This window comes from Oncorhynchus clarkii, chromosome 12 (genome assembly GCF_045791955.1).
Source record: "Oncorhynchus clarkii lewisi isolate Uvic-CL-2024 chromosome 12, UVic_Ocla_1.0, whole genome shotgun sequence".
Lineage (NCBI taxonomy): Eukaryota > Metazoa > Chordata > Actinopteri > Salmoniformes > Salmonidae > Oncorhynchus > Oncorhynchus clarkii.
Window position 1 is genome coordinate 95,223,005 of NC_092158.1, and position 17,103 is coordinate 95,240,107.

The window sequence follows — 17,103 nt, forward strand, 5'->3', positions numbered from 1 at the left end:
GGTGGGTGGTATAAGGTGCTTTAGTAACTAAACGGATGGCACTGTGATAAACTGCATCCAGTTTGCTGAGTAGAGTGTTGGAAACTATTTTGTAGATGACATCGCCAAAGTCGAGGATCGGTAGGATAGTCAGTTTTACTAGGGTAAGTTTGGCGGCGTGAGTGAAGGAGCCTTTGTTGCGGAATAGAAAGCCGACTCTAGATTTGATTTTAGATTGGAGATGTTTGATATGAGTCTGGAAGGAGAGTTTACAGTCTAGCCAGACACCTAGGTGATGTTGGAATGGCCTAGTCAAAGTCCAAACCTAATCCCAATGGAGATGTTGGAATGGTCTAGTCAAAGTCCAAACCTAATCCCAATGGAGATGTTGGAATGGCCCAGTCAAAGTCCAAACCTAATCCCAACTGAGATGTTGGAATGGCTTAGTCAAAGTACAAACCTAATCATAAATGGAGATGTTGGAATGGCCTAGTCAAAGTCCAAACCTAATCCCAATGGAGATGTTGGAATGGCCCAGTCAAAGTCCAAACCTAATCCCAACTGAGATGTTGGAATGGCCTAGTCAAAGTCCAAACCTAATCCCAATGGAGATGTTGTGGGAGGATCTGGGCCAAAATTCCTCCACAGCGACGTGAGAGACAACTACAGGAAGTGTTTGGTTGGAGTCGTTGCAGCTAAAGGTGGACTGATCAACTACAGGAAGTGCTTGGTTGGAGTCATGGCAGCTAAAGGTGGACTGATCAACTACAGGAAGTGTTTGGTTGGAGTCATGGCAGCTAAAGGTGGACTGATCAACTACAGGAAGTGTTTGGTGGGAGTCATGGCAGCTAAAGGTGGACTGATCAACAACTACAGGAAGTGTTTGGTTGGAGTCATTGCAGCTAAAGGTGGACTGATCAACAACTACAGGAAGTGTTTGGTTGGAGTCATTGCAGCTAAAGGTGGACTGATCAACAGCTACAGGAAGTGTTTGGTTGGAGTCATGGCAGCTAAAGGGGGACTGATCAACAACTACAGGAAGTGTTTGGTTGGAGTCGTGGCAGCTAAAGGGGGACTGATCAACAACTACAGGAAGTGTTTGGTTGGAGTCGTGGCAGCTAAAGGGGGACTGATCAACAACTACAGGAAGTGTTTGGTTGGAGTCGTGGCAGCTAAAGGGGGACTGATCAACAACTACAGGAAGTGTTTGGTTGGAGTCGCAGCTAAAGGGGGACTGATCAACAACTACAGGAAGTGTTTGGTTGGAGTCGTGGCAGCTAAAGGGGGACTGATCAACAACTACAGGAAGTGTTTGGTTGGAGTCGTGGCAGCTAAAGGGGGACTGATCAACTACAGGAAGTGTTTGGTTGGAGTCGTGGCAGCTAAAGGTGGCATAACCAGTTATTGAGTGTAAGGGGGCGATAACTTTTCACACAGGGGCATTGGGTGTTGCATAACCATGTTTATGAAATAAATTTAATAATTGTGTGTGATTGTGTGTGTGTGTGTGTGTGTGTGTGTGTGTGTGTGTGTGTGTGTGTGTGTGTGTACAAGTGTACCTGATGATGGTGTGTAGCCGGGGGTCAGTGAACTGCGTTGTTCGGTTGTTGTGATCCACAAAGTAGATCCGTCCCGACACCGTGCTCCTCACCTCCCAACCGGCCGGCAGCGGACCCAACTCCTCACAGCTCACACTGGCCAGGTCCCTGGACCAATCACAACACACCTTACTATCAGGTCCCTGGACCAATCACAACACACCTTACTATCAGGTGCCTGGAACAATCACAATACACCTTTCTGAGCTCTACACCAATCACAACACACCTTACTGAGCTCTACACCAATCAAAACACACCTTACTGAGCTCTACACCAATCAAAACACACCTAACTGAGCTCTAAACCAATCACAACACACCTTACTGAGCTTTAAAACAATCACAACACACCTTACTGAGCTCTAAACCAATCACAACACATCTTACTGAGCTCTAGGCCTTCCACCGGGATGCGTTCCAATTCAGGTAAGGTGGTAAGGGAGGAGGTAGTAAGGGTAGAGGGTAGTAAGGGTAGAGGGTAAGATAGTAAAGGTAGAGGGTAGGATAGTGAGGGTAGGAGAGTAAGGGTAGAGGGTAGGATAGTGAGGGTAGGATAGTAAGGGTAGAGGGTAGGATAGTAAAGGTAGAGGGTTGGATAGTGAGGGTAGAGGGTTGTATAGTAAGGGTAGAGGGTAGGATAGTAAGAGTAGAGGGTAGGATAGGAAGGGTAGAGGGTAGGTAGTAAGGGTAGAGGGTAGTAGGTAGACGGCTGGCTGTATGGTGGGCGTGTATTACCTGGGTATGCGTGGGTCATGCCAGGTGCTGACTCCCGTCTGTGTGTGAAGAAAATACACCTGGCCCTGCACCGTGGTGCGCTGCTCTGTAACACACACACATTATACAGAAAGGTCACACACACACACGTTGGACACAAACACACACTAGGGATAATAGTATCCGGAACACATGTGGTTTTTAACATGAGAAGTGCTGCGTGAGAGAGAGTCTCTACTGCTGCAGCTGTTGAGATGGGAGCAGAGCGACAGCGATACGTCAACTCAGCTACAGCCAAGACCAGCTAACCTGTAAACAGCCAAAACCAGCTAACCTGTAAACAGCCAAGACCAGCTAACCTGTAGCAGCCAAGACCAGCTAACCTGTAAACAGCCAAGACCAGCTAACCTGTAAACAGTCAAGACCAGCTAACCTGTAAACAGCCAAGACCAGCTAACCTGTAAACAGCCAAGACCAGCTAACCTGTAAACAGCCAAGACCAGCTAACCTGTAAACAGCCAAAACCAGCTAACCTGTAAACAGCCAAGACCAGCTAACCTGTAAACAGCCAAGACCAGCTAACCTGTAAACAGCCAAGACCAGCTAACCTGTAGCAGCCAAGACCAGCTAACCTGTAAACAGCCAAGACCAGCTAACCTGTAAACAGCCAAGACCAGCTAACCTGTAAACAGCCAAGACCAGCTAACCTGTAAACAGCCTAGACCAGCTAACCTGTAGCAGCCTAGACCAGCTAACCTGTAGCAGCCAAGACCAGCTAACCTGTAGCAGCCAAGACCAGCTAACCTGTAAACAGCCAAGACCAGCTAACCCTTAGCATCCAAGACCAGCTAACCTGTAAACAGCCAAGACCAGCTAACCTGTAGCATCCAAGACCAGCTAACCTGTAAACAGCCAAGACCAGCTAACCTGTAGCAGCCAAGACCAGCTAACCTGTAGCAGCCAAGACCAGCTAACCTGTAGCAGCCAAGACCAGCTAACCTGTAGCAGCCAAGACCAGCTAACCTGTAGCAGCCAAGACCAGCTAACCTGTAGCAGCCAAGACCAGCTAACCCGTAGCATCCAAGACCAGCTAACCTGTAGCAGCCAAAACCAGCTAACCCGTAGCAGCCAAGACCAGCTAACCCGTAGCATCCAAGACCAGCTAACCTGTAGCAGCCAAGACCAGCTAACCCGTAGCAGCCAAGACCAGCTAACCCGTAGCATCCAAGACCAGCTAACCTGTAAGCAGCCAATACCAGCTAACCCGTAGCAGCCACAATGTAGTTCACCATCCACATAACAGTATCTGTCTTGACTGGAGCAGCCTAGAGAAGCTAGCCAGGCTAATTGAGGCCACATGTTGTGCTTTCTCCACAACCCCATTCAGATTAAACAGCCTCCCTGTTGGTCAATAACACACACCTGGTAAATAACACACACCTGGTCAATAACACACACCTGGTCAATAACACACACCTGGTCAATAACACACACCTGGCCCTGGTCAATAACACACACCTGGTCAATAACACACACCTGGCCCTGGTCAATAACACACACCTGGTCAATAACACACACCTGGCCCTGGTCAAGAACACACACCTGGTCAATAACACACACCTGCTCAATAACATACACCTGGCCCTGGTCAATAACACACACCTGGTCAATAACACACACCTGGTCAATAACACACACCTGGCCCTGGTCAATAACACACACCTGGTCAATAACACACACCTGGTCAATAACACACACCTGGCCCTGGTCAATAACACACACCTGGTCAATAACACACACCTGGCCCTGGTCAATAACACACACCTGGTCAATAACACACACCTGCTCAATAACATACACCTGGCCCTGGTCAATAACACACACCTGGTCAATAACACACACCTGGCCCTGGTCAATAACACACACCTGGTCAATTACACACACTTGGCCCTGGTCAATAACACACACCTGGCCCTGGTCAATAACACACACCTGGTCAATAACACACACCTGGCCCTGGTCAATAACACACACCTGGTCAATAACACACACCTGCTCAATAACATACACCTGGCCCTGGTCAATAACACACACCTGGTCAATAACACACACCTGGCCCTGGTCAATAACACACACCTGGTCAATTACACACACTTGGCCCTGGTCAATAACACACACCTGGCCCTGGTCAATAACACACACCTGGTCAATAACACACACCTGGCCCTGGTCAATAACACACACCTGGTCAATAACACACACCTGCTCAATAACATACACCTGGCCCTGGTCAATAACACACACCTGGCCCTGGTCAATAACACACACCTGGTCAATAACACACACTTGGCCCTGGTCAATAACACACACCTGGCCCTGGTCAATAACACACACCTGGTCAATAACACACACCTGGTCAATAACACACACCTGGCCCTGTACCATTTGTCAATAACACAAACTCTCTCCGTCTCTCTCACCGTATCCCTCAGGCAGATCAGGTGATTGGTTGCCATGCGGTCGGTTCTGAGGGGTGTGGGTGTGTCTTTGGGAATCCTGGCCTCTGATTCGCTGAGCCTGGAGCCGGTTCTCCTGGTTGGGTGAATCCGGTGGACAGGTCCCGCCCCCAGCGGCGCCCGTGGGGTCTGAGTACGGTAGCGGCTCCTCACTGAAACAGTTCTCAAACACAGGCCTACACACACACACACACACACGCACACACACGCACACACACACGTTACACACACGTTACACACAAACACACCTGTTACACACATAGACACTTGTTACACACACACACACCTGTTACACACACACACACCTGTTACACACACACACACGTTACACACACACACCTGTTACGTACACACGCACCTGTTGCGCACACGCACGCACACACACGCTCTCTCCACTCACAGTCACACACACACAGTGAGAGAGCCCTCCAACACACACAGTGAGAGAGCCCTCCAACACACACAGTGAGAGAGCCCTCCAACACACACAGTGAGAGCCCTCCAACACACACAACCACAGAAGGATCCTCACCCGTCATTCTCTAACAGTCCTCTACAGTCGACCACGGGTCCTCCGCTGCCCAAACCATCTCTGGTCTGGAGGCTCACTGGAAAACACAGTTAACACACATTACACACACAGTCTAGTACCGCTAACCTGGTGGGGACACACAATTCAGCCCCAATCAAAATCCTATTTCCTTAACCCGTACACTTACCCTAACCTTAACATAAACCCAAACCCGTAGTCTTACCCTAAACTTAACATAAACCCTAACCCGTACTCTTACCCTAACCTTAACATAAACCCTAACCCTAACCTTAACATAAACCCTAACCCGTACTCTTAACCTGTCTTGGTCAGGGGGCGGTATTTTCACCTCCGGATGAAAAGTGTGCCCAAATTAAACTGCCTGCTACTCAGGCCCATAAGCTAGGGTATGCATATAATTAGTAGATTTGGATAGAAAACACTGTAAAGTTTCCAAAACGGTTAAAATAATGTCTGAGTATAACAGAACTGATATGGCAGGCGAAAACCCGAGGAAAATCCAACCAGGAAGTACTATTATTTTGAAAGGCTGTTTTTCCATTGAAAGCTTATCCACCATACAAAGACTTAGGACCCAGTTCACAAGCTCTATGGCTTCCTCAACATGTGACCAGTCTTTAGGCATTGTTTCAGGCTTTTACTCTGAAAAATGAGGGAGATACACCGCTTTCAATCCGATGACAGTGGAAACTTCCAGACATGAACGAAGCACGTGATCAGGAGTGCGCATTTACCTTTTCTATTGACAAAGTTTTTGTCCGGTTGAAATATTATTTATTATTTATGACAAAAACACCCTGAGGATTGATTTTAAACATCGTTTGACACGTTTCTACTATCTTTTATTGTACTTTTTTTACTTTTCGTCTTGAGGTGTTGAGAGCTCGCATTGTGCCTTTGGATTTCTGAACAAAACGCACCAACAAAACGAAGGTATTTGGACATAAAGATCAACTTTATCGAACAAAACAAACATTTATTGTCTAACATGGAGACCTGTGAGTGCCACCAGATGAAGATCATCAAAGGTAAGGGATTATTTTTAACGTTATTTCTGACTTTTGTGACACCTCACCTTGGTTGGAAAATGGCTGTATGGGTTTCTGTGTCTAGGCGCTGACCTAACATAATCGCAAAGTGTGCTTTCGCCTTAAAGCCTTTTTGAAATCTGACACAGCGGTTGCATTAAGGAGAAGTTTATCTGTATTCGTATGTTCAACACTTGTATCTTTTATCAATGTTTATGATGAGTATTTCTGTTGTTTGATGTGGCTCTCTGCACTTTCACCGGATGTTTGTTTGAGACAATGCATTTCTGAACATAACACACCCATTTCAAATGAGGTTTTTGGACATAAAGATTAACTTTATCGAACAAAACACACATTTATTGTGTAACATGAAGTCCTGTGAGTGCCATCTGATGAAGATCAAAGGTTAGTGATGAATTTAATTGCTATTTCTGACTTTTTAAATGCAAATGGCGTGTTAAAACAGTTTTGATGGCCATGCTTAAAAAAAGAGCTACTATTTTTATTTTCCAAATGGTAATTGATGAGCGCCTCCCATTCACTATTCAAGTGTACAGGCAACTGTAGGCAGGCTATTACGGAAACGTGGAGGCAATTATTTTATAAAGTCTTCCTAATAGGCCATTGAAACCAGCATTTCTCTCCTGTTTAATTGTTTTTCATTTCAACTTTCTTTCACTGTCCAGAAGCCAATGGCACAATCCTAGTCACTTCTCTTTTCAGTTCGCTGCAGCTAGCGACTGGAAGGAGCTGCAACAAACACTCAAACTGGATAGTTTTATCTCCATCTCTTCATTCAAAGACTCAATCATGGACACTCTTACTGGCAGTTGTGGCTGCTTAGCGTGATGTATTGTTGTCTCTACCTTGTTGCCCGTTGTGCTGTTGTCTGTGCCCAATAATGTTTGTACTAGGGATGCACGATATATCGGTAAACATATCGGAATCGGTCAATATTAGCTAAAATGTCAACATCGGTATCGACCCGAAGTCTAGTTTAAAGCCGATGTCAAAGCTGACGTGCATACCTATATAACGTAGGTAGATGACCTACATACCTATATAGCGTAGGTAGATGACGTGCCATACCTATATAACGTAGGTAGATGACGTGCATACCTATATAACGTAGGTACATACCTATATAACGTAGGTAGATGACGTGCCATACCTATATAACGTAGGTAGATGACGTGCCATACCTATATAACGTAGGTAGATGACCTACATACCTATATAACGTAGGTAGATGACCTACATACCTATATAACGTAGGTAGATGACGTGCCATACCTATATAACGTAGGTAGATGACGTGCCATACCTATATAACGTAGGTAGATGACGTGCCATACCTATATAACGTAGGTAGATGACGTGCCATACCTATATAACGTAGGTAGATGACGTGCCATACCTATATAACGTAGGTAGATGACCTACATACCTATATAACGTAGGTAGATGACCTACATACCTATATAACGTAGGTAGATGACCTACATACCTATATAACGTAGGTAGATGACGTGCCATACCTATATAACGTAGGTAGATGACGTGCCATACCTATATAACGTAGGTAGATGACGTGCCATACCTATATAACGTACCTACATACCTATATAACGTAGGTAGATGACGTGCCATACCTATATAACGTAGGTAGATGACCTACATACCTATATAACGTAGGTAGATGACGTGCCATACCTATATAACGTAGGTAGATGACGTGCCATACCTATATAACGTAGGTAGATGACCTACATACCTATATAACGTAGGTAGATGACCTACATACCTATATAACGTAGGTAGATGACGTGCCATACCTATATAACGTAGGTAGATGACGTGCATACCTATATAACGTAGGTAGATGACCTACATACCTATATAACGTAGGTAGATGACCTACATACCTGTCGTCTAGGGGGGGTGGATCTTTGCTATAAAAGATCCCAGTTGCCATTATGTTGACCACTCTCAACTTTTCATTAGAGATACTGAAATGTTGAAAGTCAAAATGCTATTGCAAAAGCTTAATTATTATTAAAAGGTGAAGATTAAGCATAACTCTGACTGGTGTGTGATTTGCTCTCTCATCATTTGGTAATTAAGGAAATTTCCACGACACTCTACACACTACCAAGTGCGCTATTTTTCAGATGTTGCCCTACCGGAGTTACACAGTAATAGTGTCACTGCTATTAGCTTCACGACATACTATGGATTGCCGTTTGGGTCTTTACGTGTCAGAAAAGATACGTCAAATAAACACTATTTTATAATAACACAATTTGTTATTGTTAATTGTTAATTTGTTAATTTGTTAAATAAGCTTTTAATTTGACACGTCAAATAACACAGTTCTATTATAGAATGTCGTGTGTTCTGAATCTGCACGTTCAAAGCCAAGCAACACCACTACTATCAGCACTGTCAAAGCTGTACAGGAAAAGTCTGCAAACAAGCAAACACTGGCCACGAACGATGTGTTTACAATACCGCGTTGGGTAATAAAGCATTATTTGTTAGAACGCAACTTCTGGGGTAGCTAGCGTTAGCTTGGTACCTATCTAGCACCAATACAACCAGCCTGAAAACAATGACCAGTAGAAACTGCAGTCATTTTCATTATTCTTAGCAATGATTTAGGAATCCTTGAGTAAGTATTAGCTAGGTTGCCACTTGTTGTTCGGCTATTGAAATTGAACTTCAGTTCATGAAAATAAATAGCTAGCCAGCTACTTAACCCTGTTGCCCAAAGCTAACGTTATAAGCAGCCAGCTAGCTTCATCTGGCTAGTGAGGCTCGACCGGACCGGGTTATGTGTTGTGAAGCTAGCCACAATAAGGATTAGGCACAATAGTGGAATTTGCGAATTGCCTTCAAAATAAAAGTACTTATTTGACAGTGATGCAGAAGGTTACAATTGGTGGAATCCTGCCATATTTAGACTAGATAATGTTAAACAAGGTTGGAATGTGAAGCAATGAAATGGGGTATCAGTCCCCTCGGTGACGCCCGCAGAACACAACCGTGAAAAGTTTACGCAAATATTAACGTTGTAGCTCTTATCGCGGGACTGTGACTGTGTAAAATCACCTCCCCAGTCAGTCTATTGTGTGTTTTGACATTCATATTGCACTCTACCGCTTTACCTAAGGATTGAGAATCAATGATATGATGTAACAGTCTACTCAATCCCCAAGATATTTTTTTCCAACATCCTCCTCAGAGTTTTCAGACTCCAAAACATCCACGCAGTATTGTTTTTCCTCAGGAATAGTGTTCAATACAAACAGGTTGACAATAAATGTGGCTCAATTCACAGTTGTTTCAGAGTCCCGCAATAAGAGCTATGATGCTAATGTTCTCAGGGTGTCACGGAGTAGACTGATACCCCATGTCATTGACCCACAATCCCTAGGTAAGGCTGTACAGTGAAATAAGGATGCCCCCAATGCAACTCTAAAGTATAATACATCCAGTGTGATTTCAACAGATTTTTGTCAAATTAACAAATCATTGTCCTTTGTTGATTTCATATAACAACATTCCAACCTCGTTTAGCATGATCTATTCAATTATGGCATAATTATACTATTTGTATTCATTTGCATCACTGTCAATTACATACTTTTATTTTGAAGTCCACTATTGTGGCTAATCCTTATTGTGGTTAGCTTAACATAGATGGGTCCGACCACCATTAATCAATTAATCTCTTTCTTTCTCTCTCTCGGAGGACCTGATGCCCCAGGACTACCTGACATGATGACTCCTTGTTGTCCCCAGTCCACCTGGCCGTGCTGCTGCTCCAGTTTAAACTGTTCTGCCTTATTATTATTCGACCATGCTGGTCATTTATGAACATTTGAACATCTTGGCCATGTTCTGTTATAATCTCCACCCGGCACAGCCAGAAGAGGACTGGCCATCCCACATATGCTCTCTCTAATTCTCTCTTTCTTTCTCTCTCTCGGAGGACCTGAGCCCTAGGACCATGCCCCAGGAATACCTGACACGATGACTCCTTGCTGTCCCCAGTCCACCTGGCCGTGCTGCTGCTCCAGTTTCAACTGTTCTGCCTTATTATTATTCGACCATGCTGGTCATTTATGAACATTTGAACATCTTGGCCATGTTCTGTTATAATCTCCACCCGGCACAGCCAGAAGAGGACTGGCCATCCCACATATGCTCTCTCTAATTCTCTCTTTCTTTCTCTCTCTCGGAGGACCTGAGCCCTAGGACCATGCCCCAGGAATACCTGACACGATGACTCCTTGCTGTCCCCAGTCCACCTGGCCGTGCTGCTGCTCCAGTTTCAACTGTTCTGCCTTATTATTATTCGACCATGCTGGTCATTTATGAACATTTGAACATCTTGGCCATGTTCTGTTATAATCTCCACCCGGCACAGCCAGAAGAGGACTGGCCACCCCACATAGCCTGGTTCCTCTCTAGGTTTCTTCCTAGGTTTTGGCCTTTCTAGGGAGTTTTTCCTAGCCACCGTGCTTCTACACCTGCATTGCTTGCTGTTTGGGGTTTTAGGCTGGGTTTCTGTACAGCACTTTGAGATATCAGCTGATGTACGAAGGGCTATATAAATAAATTTGATTTGATTTGAAATAAGAACTGTCTTATAAATTAGGGTTATTTTAGATGATGACACCTAGCCTTATAGTTAGCTAGCTAACTACAGCTACTGAAACAGATGTTAGCTAGCTAACTACAGCTACTGAAACAGATGTTAGCTAGCTAACTACAGCTACTGAAACAGATGTTAGCTAGCTAACTACAGCTACTGAAACAGATGTTAGCTAGCTAACTACAGCTACTGAAACAGATGTTAGCTAGCTAACTACAGCTACTGAAACAGATGTTAGCTAGCTAACTACAGCTACTGAAACAGATGTTAGCTAGCTAACTACAGCTACTGAAACAGATGTTAGCTAGCTAACTACAGCTACTGAAACAGATGTTAGCTAGCTAACTACAGCTACTGAAACAGATGTTAGCTAGCTAACTACAGCTACTGAAACAGATGTTAGCTAGCTAACTACAGCTACTGAAACAGATGTTAGCTAGCTAACTACAGCTACTGAAACAGATGTTAGCTAGCTAACTACAGCTACTGAAACAGATGTTAGCTAGCTAACTACAGCTACTGAAACAGATGTTAGCTAGCTAACTACAGCTACTGAAACAGATGTTAGCTAGCTAACTACAGCTACTGAAACAGATGTTAGCTAGCTAACTACAGCTACTGAAACAGATGTTAGCTAGCTAACTACAGCTACTGAAACAGATGTTAGCTAGCTAACTACAGCTACTGAAACAGATGTTAGCTAGCTAACTACAGCTACTGAAACAGATGTTAGCTAGCTAACTACAGCTACTGAAACAGATGTTAGCTAGCTAACTACAGCTACTGAAACAGATGTTAGCTAGCTAACTACAGCTACTGAAACAGATGTTAGCTAGCTAACTACAGCTACTGAAAGAGATGTTAGGTAGCTAACTACAGCTACTGAAACAGATGTTAGCTAGCTAACTACAGCTACTGAAACAGATGTTAGCTAGCTAACTACAGCTACAGAAACAGATGTTAGCTAGCTAACTACAGCTACTGAAACAGATGTTAGCTAGCTAACTACAGCTACTGAAACAGATGTTAGCTAGCTAACTACAGCTACTGAAACAGATGTTAGCTAGCTAACTACAGCTACAGAAACAGATGTTAGCTAGCTAACTACAGCTACAGAAACAGATGTTAGCTAGCTAACTACAGCTACTGAAACAGATGTTAGCTAGCTAACTACAGCTACTGAAAGAGATGTTAGGTAGCTAACTACAGCTACGGAAACAGATGTTAGCTAGCTAACTACAGCTACTGAAACAGATGTTAGCTAGCTAACTACAGCTACAGAAACAGATGTTAGCTAGCTAACTACAGCTACTGAAACAGATGTTAGCTAGCTAACTACAGCTACTGAAACATATGTTAGCTAGCTAACTACAGCTACTGAAACAGATGTTAGCTAGCTAACTACAGCTACTGAAACAGATGTTAGCTAGCTAACTACAGCTACTGAAACAGATGTTAGCTAGCTAACTACAGCTACTGAAACAGATGTTAGCTAGCTAACTACAGCTACTGAAACAGATGTTAGCTAGCTAACTATAGCTACTGAAACAGATTGTTGTCTTGCTATGTTTTTGGGGAATAACATTGTTTGCATCCATGAGCTAGCTAGCTTTTTTATATGACCAGCACTGTAGGTGCGCGAGATAATTTTACCAGCATCATAGCATACGTATCGATGAATCGCTGTGACATATGAAATAGGAGTGATCGTGTAATCAATGTGTAATAACCACATAAAACAATGTATGAACGTGTTAAATGATTATGTGAAGGGCAGTCATATTCAGGTCCTGATTGGTCAACAAGCTTTTAGTCCACATCAAGTAACTGATGCAGCATTAGAATCAGATTTAAAAACAGGTTAAAGTACACCTTATAGAACAACACTAACTGTGAAGAGACACACAAAAGGTACAGACACACGCACACACAGGCTAACACACGCACTCTACACATGTACACTGTAATATTGTTGTATGGTGGTATTATACATGTTGTATTGTAGATATGTAGTGGTGTAATAATGTTATATAATGTACTGTTTTATCTTTAGTTTTATATGTAATGTAAGTGCCAAAATGGGTTCCCGAGTGGCGCAGCGGTCTAAGACACTGTATCTCAGTGCAAGAAGCGTCACTACAGTCCCTGGTTCGAATCCAGGCTGTATCACATCCGGCGGCGCACAATTGACCCAGCGTCGTCCAGGTTTAGCCGTCATTGTAATTAAGAATTTGTCCTTAACCGACTTGCCTCGTTTAAATAAAGAATACAAATAAATGTGTTTGGACCCCTAATAAATTAATATGGGCAAATTAAAATCTGTCATGTTGTCCAGCACCACATTTTCCTAACGGAAACCCTGTGTTCAGTCAGTCTTACCTACGATCTGTCCCCGTACTGCATCACTGTCTGATGGATTCAGCTTACACAGATCCAACCGCTGGTCTGGAGAGAGAGAGAGAGCGAGAGAGAGCGAGAGAGAGCGAGAGAGAGAGAGACAGAGAGACAGAGAGACAGAGAGACAGAGAGAGACAGAGAGACAGAGAGACAGAGAGAGAGACAGAGAGACAGAGAGACAGAGAGAGAGAGAGAGAGAGAGAGAGAGAGAGAGAGTGGAGTTTGTAGTGTACCCGTGTGCTACAGATCCATGCCAGAACATGTCAATCTGCTAACATAACTAAAGCCCCCCCGTTGTAACTGCCGTCGGCAGTAAAGGTCTGAACATGTTTTGGACACTTTTGGTACCTAATAAAACTGATATTTGTCAGTCCCCTTCACTTTCCCAAATGTGGTTACATTACAGCCTTATTCTAAAATTGATCAAATAAAGCATTTCCCTCATCAAGCTACACACAATACCCCATAATGACATCACAATACCCCATAATGACATCACCATACCCCATAATGACATCACAATACCCCATAATGACATCACAATACCCCATAATGACATCACAATACCCCATAATGACATCACAAAACCCCATATTGGCAAAACGAAAAGTTTTTTAAAAACATTTTAGCAAATATATAAAAAATTCTGAACAGAAATACCTTATTTACATAAGTATTCAGACCATTTTCTATGAGACTCAAAACTGAGCTCAGGTCCGTCCTGTTTATTATGGATCCCCATTAGTTCCTGCCAAGGCAGCAGCTACTCTTCCTGGAGTTTATTATGGATCCCCATTAGTTCCTGCCAAGGCAGCAGCTACTCTTCCTGGGGTTTATTATGGATCCCCATTAGTTCCTGCCAAGGCAGCAGCTACTCTTCCTGGAGTTTATTATGGATCCCCATTAGTTCCTGCCAAGGCAGCAGCTACTCTTCCTGGAGTTTATTATGGATCCCCATTAGTTCCTGCCAAGGCAGCAGCTACTCTTCCTGGGGTTTATTATGGATCCCCATTAGTTCCTGCCAAGGCAGCAGCTACTCTTCCTGGAGTTTATTATGGATCCCCATTAGTTCCTGCCAAGGCAGCAGCTACTCTTCCTGGGGTTTATTATGGATCCCCATTAGCTGCAAGGCTACAGCTACTCTTCCTGGGGTTTATTATGGATCCCCATTAGTTCCTGCCAAGGCAGCAGCTACTCTTCCTGGGGTTTATTATGGATCCCCATTAGTTCCTGCCAAGGCAGCAGCTACTCTTCCTGGAGTTTATTATGGATCCCCATTAGTTCCTGCCAAGGCAGCAGCTACTCTTCCTGGAGTTTATTATGGATCCCCATTAGTTCCTGCCAAGGCAGCAGCTACTCTTCCTGGAGTTTATTATGGATCCCCATTAGTTCCTGCCAAGGCAGCAGCTACTCTTCCTGGGGTTTATTATGGATCCCCATTAGTTCCTGCCAAGGCAGCAGCTACTCTTCCTGGAGTTTATTATGGATCCCCATTAGTTCCTGCCAAGGCAGCAGCTACTCTTCCTGGGGTTTATTATGGATCCCCATTAGCTGCAAGGCTACAGCTACTCTTCCTGGGGTTTATTATGGATCCCCATTAGTTCCTGCCAAGGCAGCAGCTACTCTTCCTGGGGTTTATTATGGATCCCCATTAGTTCCTGCCAAGGCAGCAGCTACTCTTCCTGGGGTTTATTATGGATCCCCATTATTTCCTGCCAAGGCAGCAGCTACTCTTCCTGGGGTTTATTATGGATCCCCATTAGTTCCTGCCAAGGCAGCAGCTACTCTTCCTGGGGTTTATTATGGATCCCCATTAGTTCCTGCCAAGGCAGCAGCTACTCTTCCTGGAGTTTATTATGGATCCCCATTAGTTCCTGCCAAGGCAGCAGCTACTCTTCCTGGGGTTTATTATGGATCCCCATTAGCTGCAAGGCTACAGCTACTCTTCCTGGGGTCCAGCAACATTAAGGCAGTTATATAATTTTAGAAGTGAAACCATGCACCTGAACAAAGATAGCGCAGACGTGGAGGAGGAGGTACTGCTCTGTTTCAGCTGGTATGGTCAGTCTAGCTGTATGGAGAAGGTACTGCTCTGTTTCAGCTGGTATGGTCAGTCTAGCTGTATGGAGGAGGTACTGCTCTGTTTCAGCTGGTAAGGTCAGTCTAGCTGTATGGAGAAGGTACTGCTCTGTTTCAGCTGGTAAGGTCAGTCTAGCTGTATGGAGAAGGTACTGCTCTGTTTCAGCTGGTATGGTCAGTCTAGCTGTATGGAGGAGGTACTGCTCTGTTTCAGCTGGTATGGTCAGTCTAGCTGTATGGAGAAGGTACTGCTCTGTTTCAGCTGGTAAGGTCAGTCTAGCTGTATGGAGGAGGAGGTACTGCTCTGTTTCAGCTGGTATGGTCAGTCTAGCTGTATGGAGAAGGTACTGCTCTGTTTCAGCTGGTAAGGTCAGTCTAGCTGTATGGAGGAGGAGGTACTGCTCTGTTTCAGCTGGTAAGGTCAGTCTAGCTGTATGGAGGAGGAGGTACTGCTCTGTTTCAGACGTGGAGGAGGTACTGCTCTGTTTCAGCTGGTATGGTCAGTCTAGCTGTATGGAGGAGGTACTGCTCTGTTTCAGCTGGTATGGTCAGTCTAGCTGTATGGAGGAGGTACTGCTCTGTTTCAGCTGGTATGGTCAGTCTAGCTGTATGGAGGAGGAGGTACTGCTCTGTTTCAGCTGTTATGGTCAGTCTAGCTGTATGGAGAAGGTACTGCTCTGTTTCAGCTGGTATGGTCAGTCTAGCTGTATGGAGGAGAAGGTACTGCTCTGTTTCAGCTGGTATGGTCAGTCTAGCTGTATGGAGGAGAAGGTACTGCTCTGTTTCAGCTGGTATGGTCAGTCTAGCTGTATGGAGGAGGAGGTACTGCTCTGTTTCAGCTGGTATGGTCAGTCTAGCTGTCTGGAGGAGGAGGTACTGCTCTGTTTCAGCTGGTATGGTCAGTCTAGCTGTATGGAGAAGGAGGTACTGCTCTGTTTCAGCTGGTATGGTCAGTCTAGCTGTATGGAGGAGGAGGTACTGCTCTGTTTCAGCTGGTATGGTCAGTCTAGCTGTATGGAGAAGGAGGTACTGCTCTGTTTCAGCTGGTATGGTCAGTCTAGCTGTATGGAGAAGGAGGTACTGCTCTGTTTCAGCTGGTATGGTCAGTCTAGCTGTATGGAGAAGGAGGTACTGCTCTGTTTCAGCTGGTATGGTCAGTCTAGCTGTATGGAGGAGGTACTGCTCTGTTTCAGCTGGTATGGTCAGTCTAGCTGTATGGAGAAGGTACTGCTCTGTTTCAGCTGGTATGGTCAGTCTAGCTGTATGGAGAAGGTACTGCTCTGTTTCAGCTGGTATGGTCAGTCTAGCTGTATGGAGGAGGTACTGTTCTGTTTCAGCTGGTATGGTCAGTCTAGCTGTATGGAGAAGGAGGTACTGCTCTGTTTCAGCTGGTATGGTCAGTCTAGCTGTATGGAGAAGGTACTGCTCTGTTTCAGCTGGTATGGTCAGTCTAGCTGTATGGAGGAGGTACTGCTCTGTTTCAGCTGGTATGGTCAGTCTAGCTGTATGGAGAAGGAGGTACTGCTCTGTTTCAGCTGGTATGGTCAGTCTAGCTGTATGGAGGAGAAGGTACT

At 44.6% G+C, this 17,103-nt stretch overlaps 1 protein-coding gene across 3 annotated transcripts in view; it reads right to left on the reverse strand.

The window, feature by feature from the left end:
- LOC139421689 (E3 ubiquitin-protein ligase SMURF1-like) overlaps positions 1-17,103 on the reverse strand; it is a 52,066-nt gene that overhangs the window by 26,252 nt on the left and 8,711 nt on the right. For all 3 annotated transcript variants that reach the window (XM_071172786.1, XM_071172785.1, XM_071172783.1), the window contains exons 5-9: positions 13,433-13,498; positions 5,342-5,417; positions 4,774-4,985; positions 2,315-2,399; positions 1,539-1,685 (exon numbers count right to left, since the gene is read on the reverse strand). In XM_071172786.1, coding sequence (XP_071028887.1) covers positions 1,539-1,685; positions 2,315-2,399; positions 4,774-4,985; positions 5,342-5,417; positions 13,433-13,498 — 586 coding nt within the window. The remainder of the gene's footprint in view (positions 1-1,538; positions 1,686-2,314; positions 2,400-4,773; positions 4,986-5,341; positions 5,418-13,432; positions 13,499-17,103) is intronic.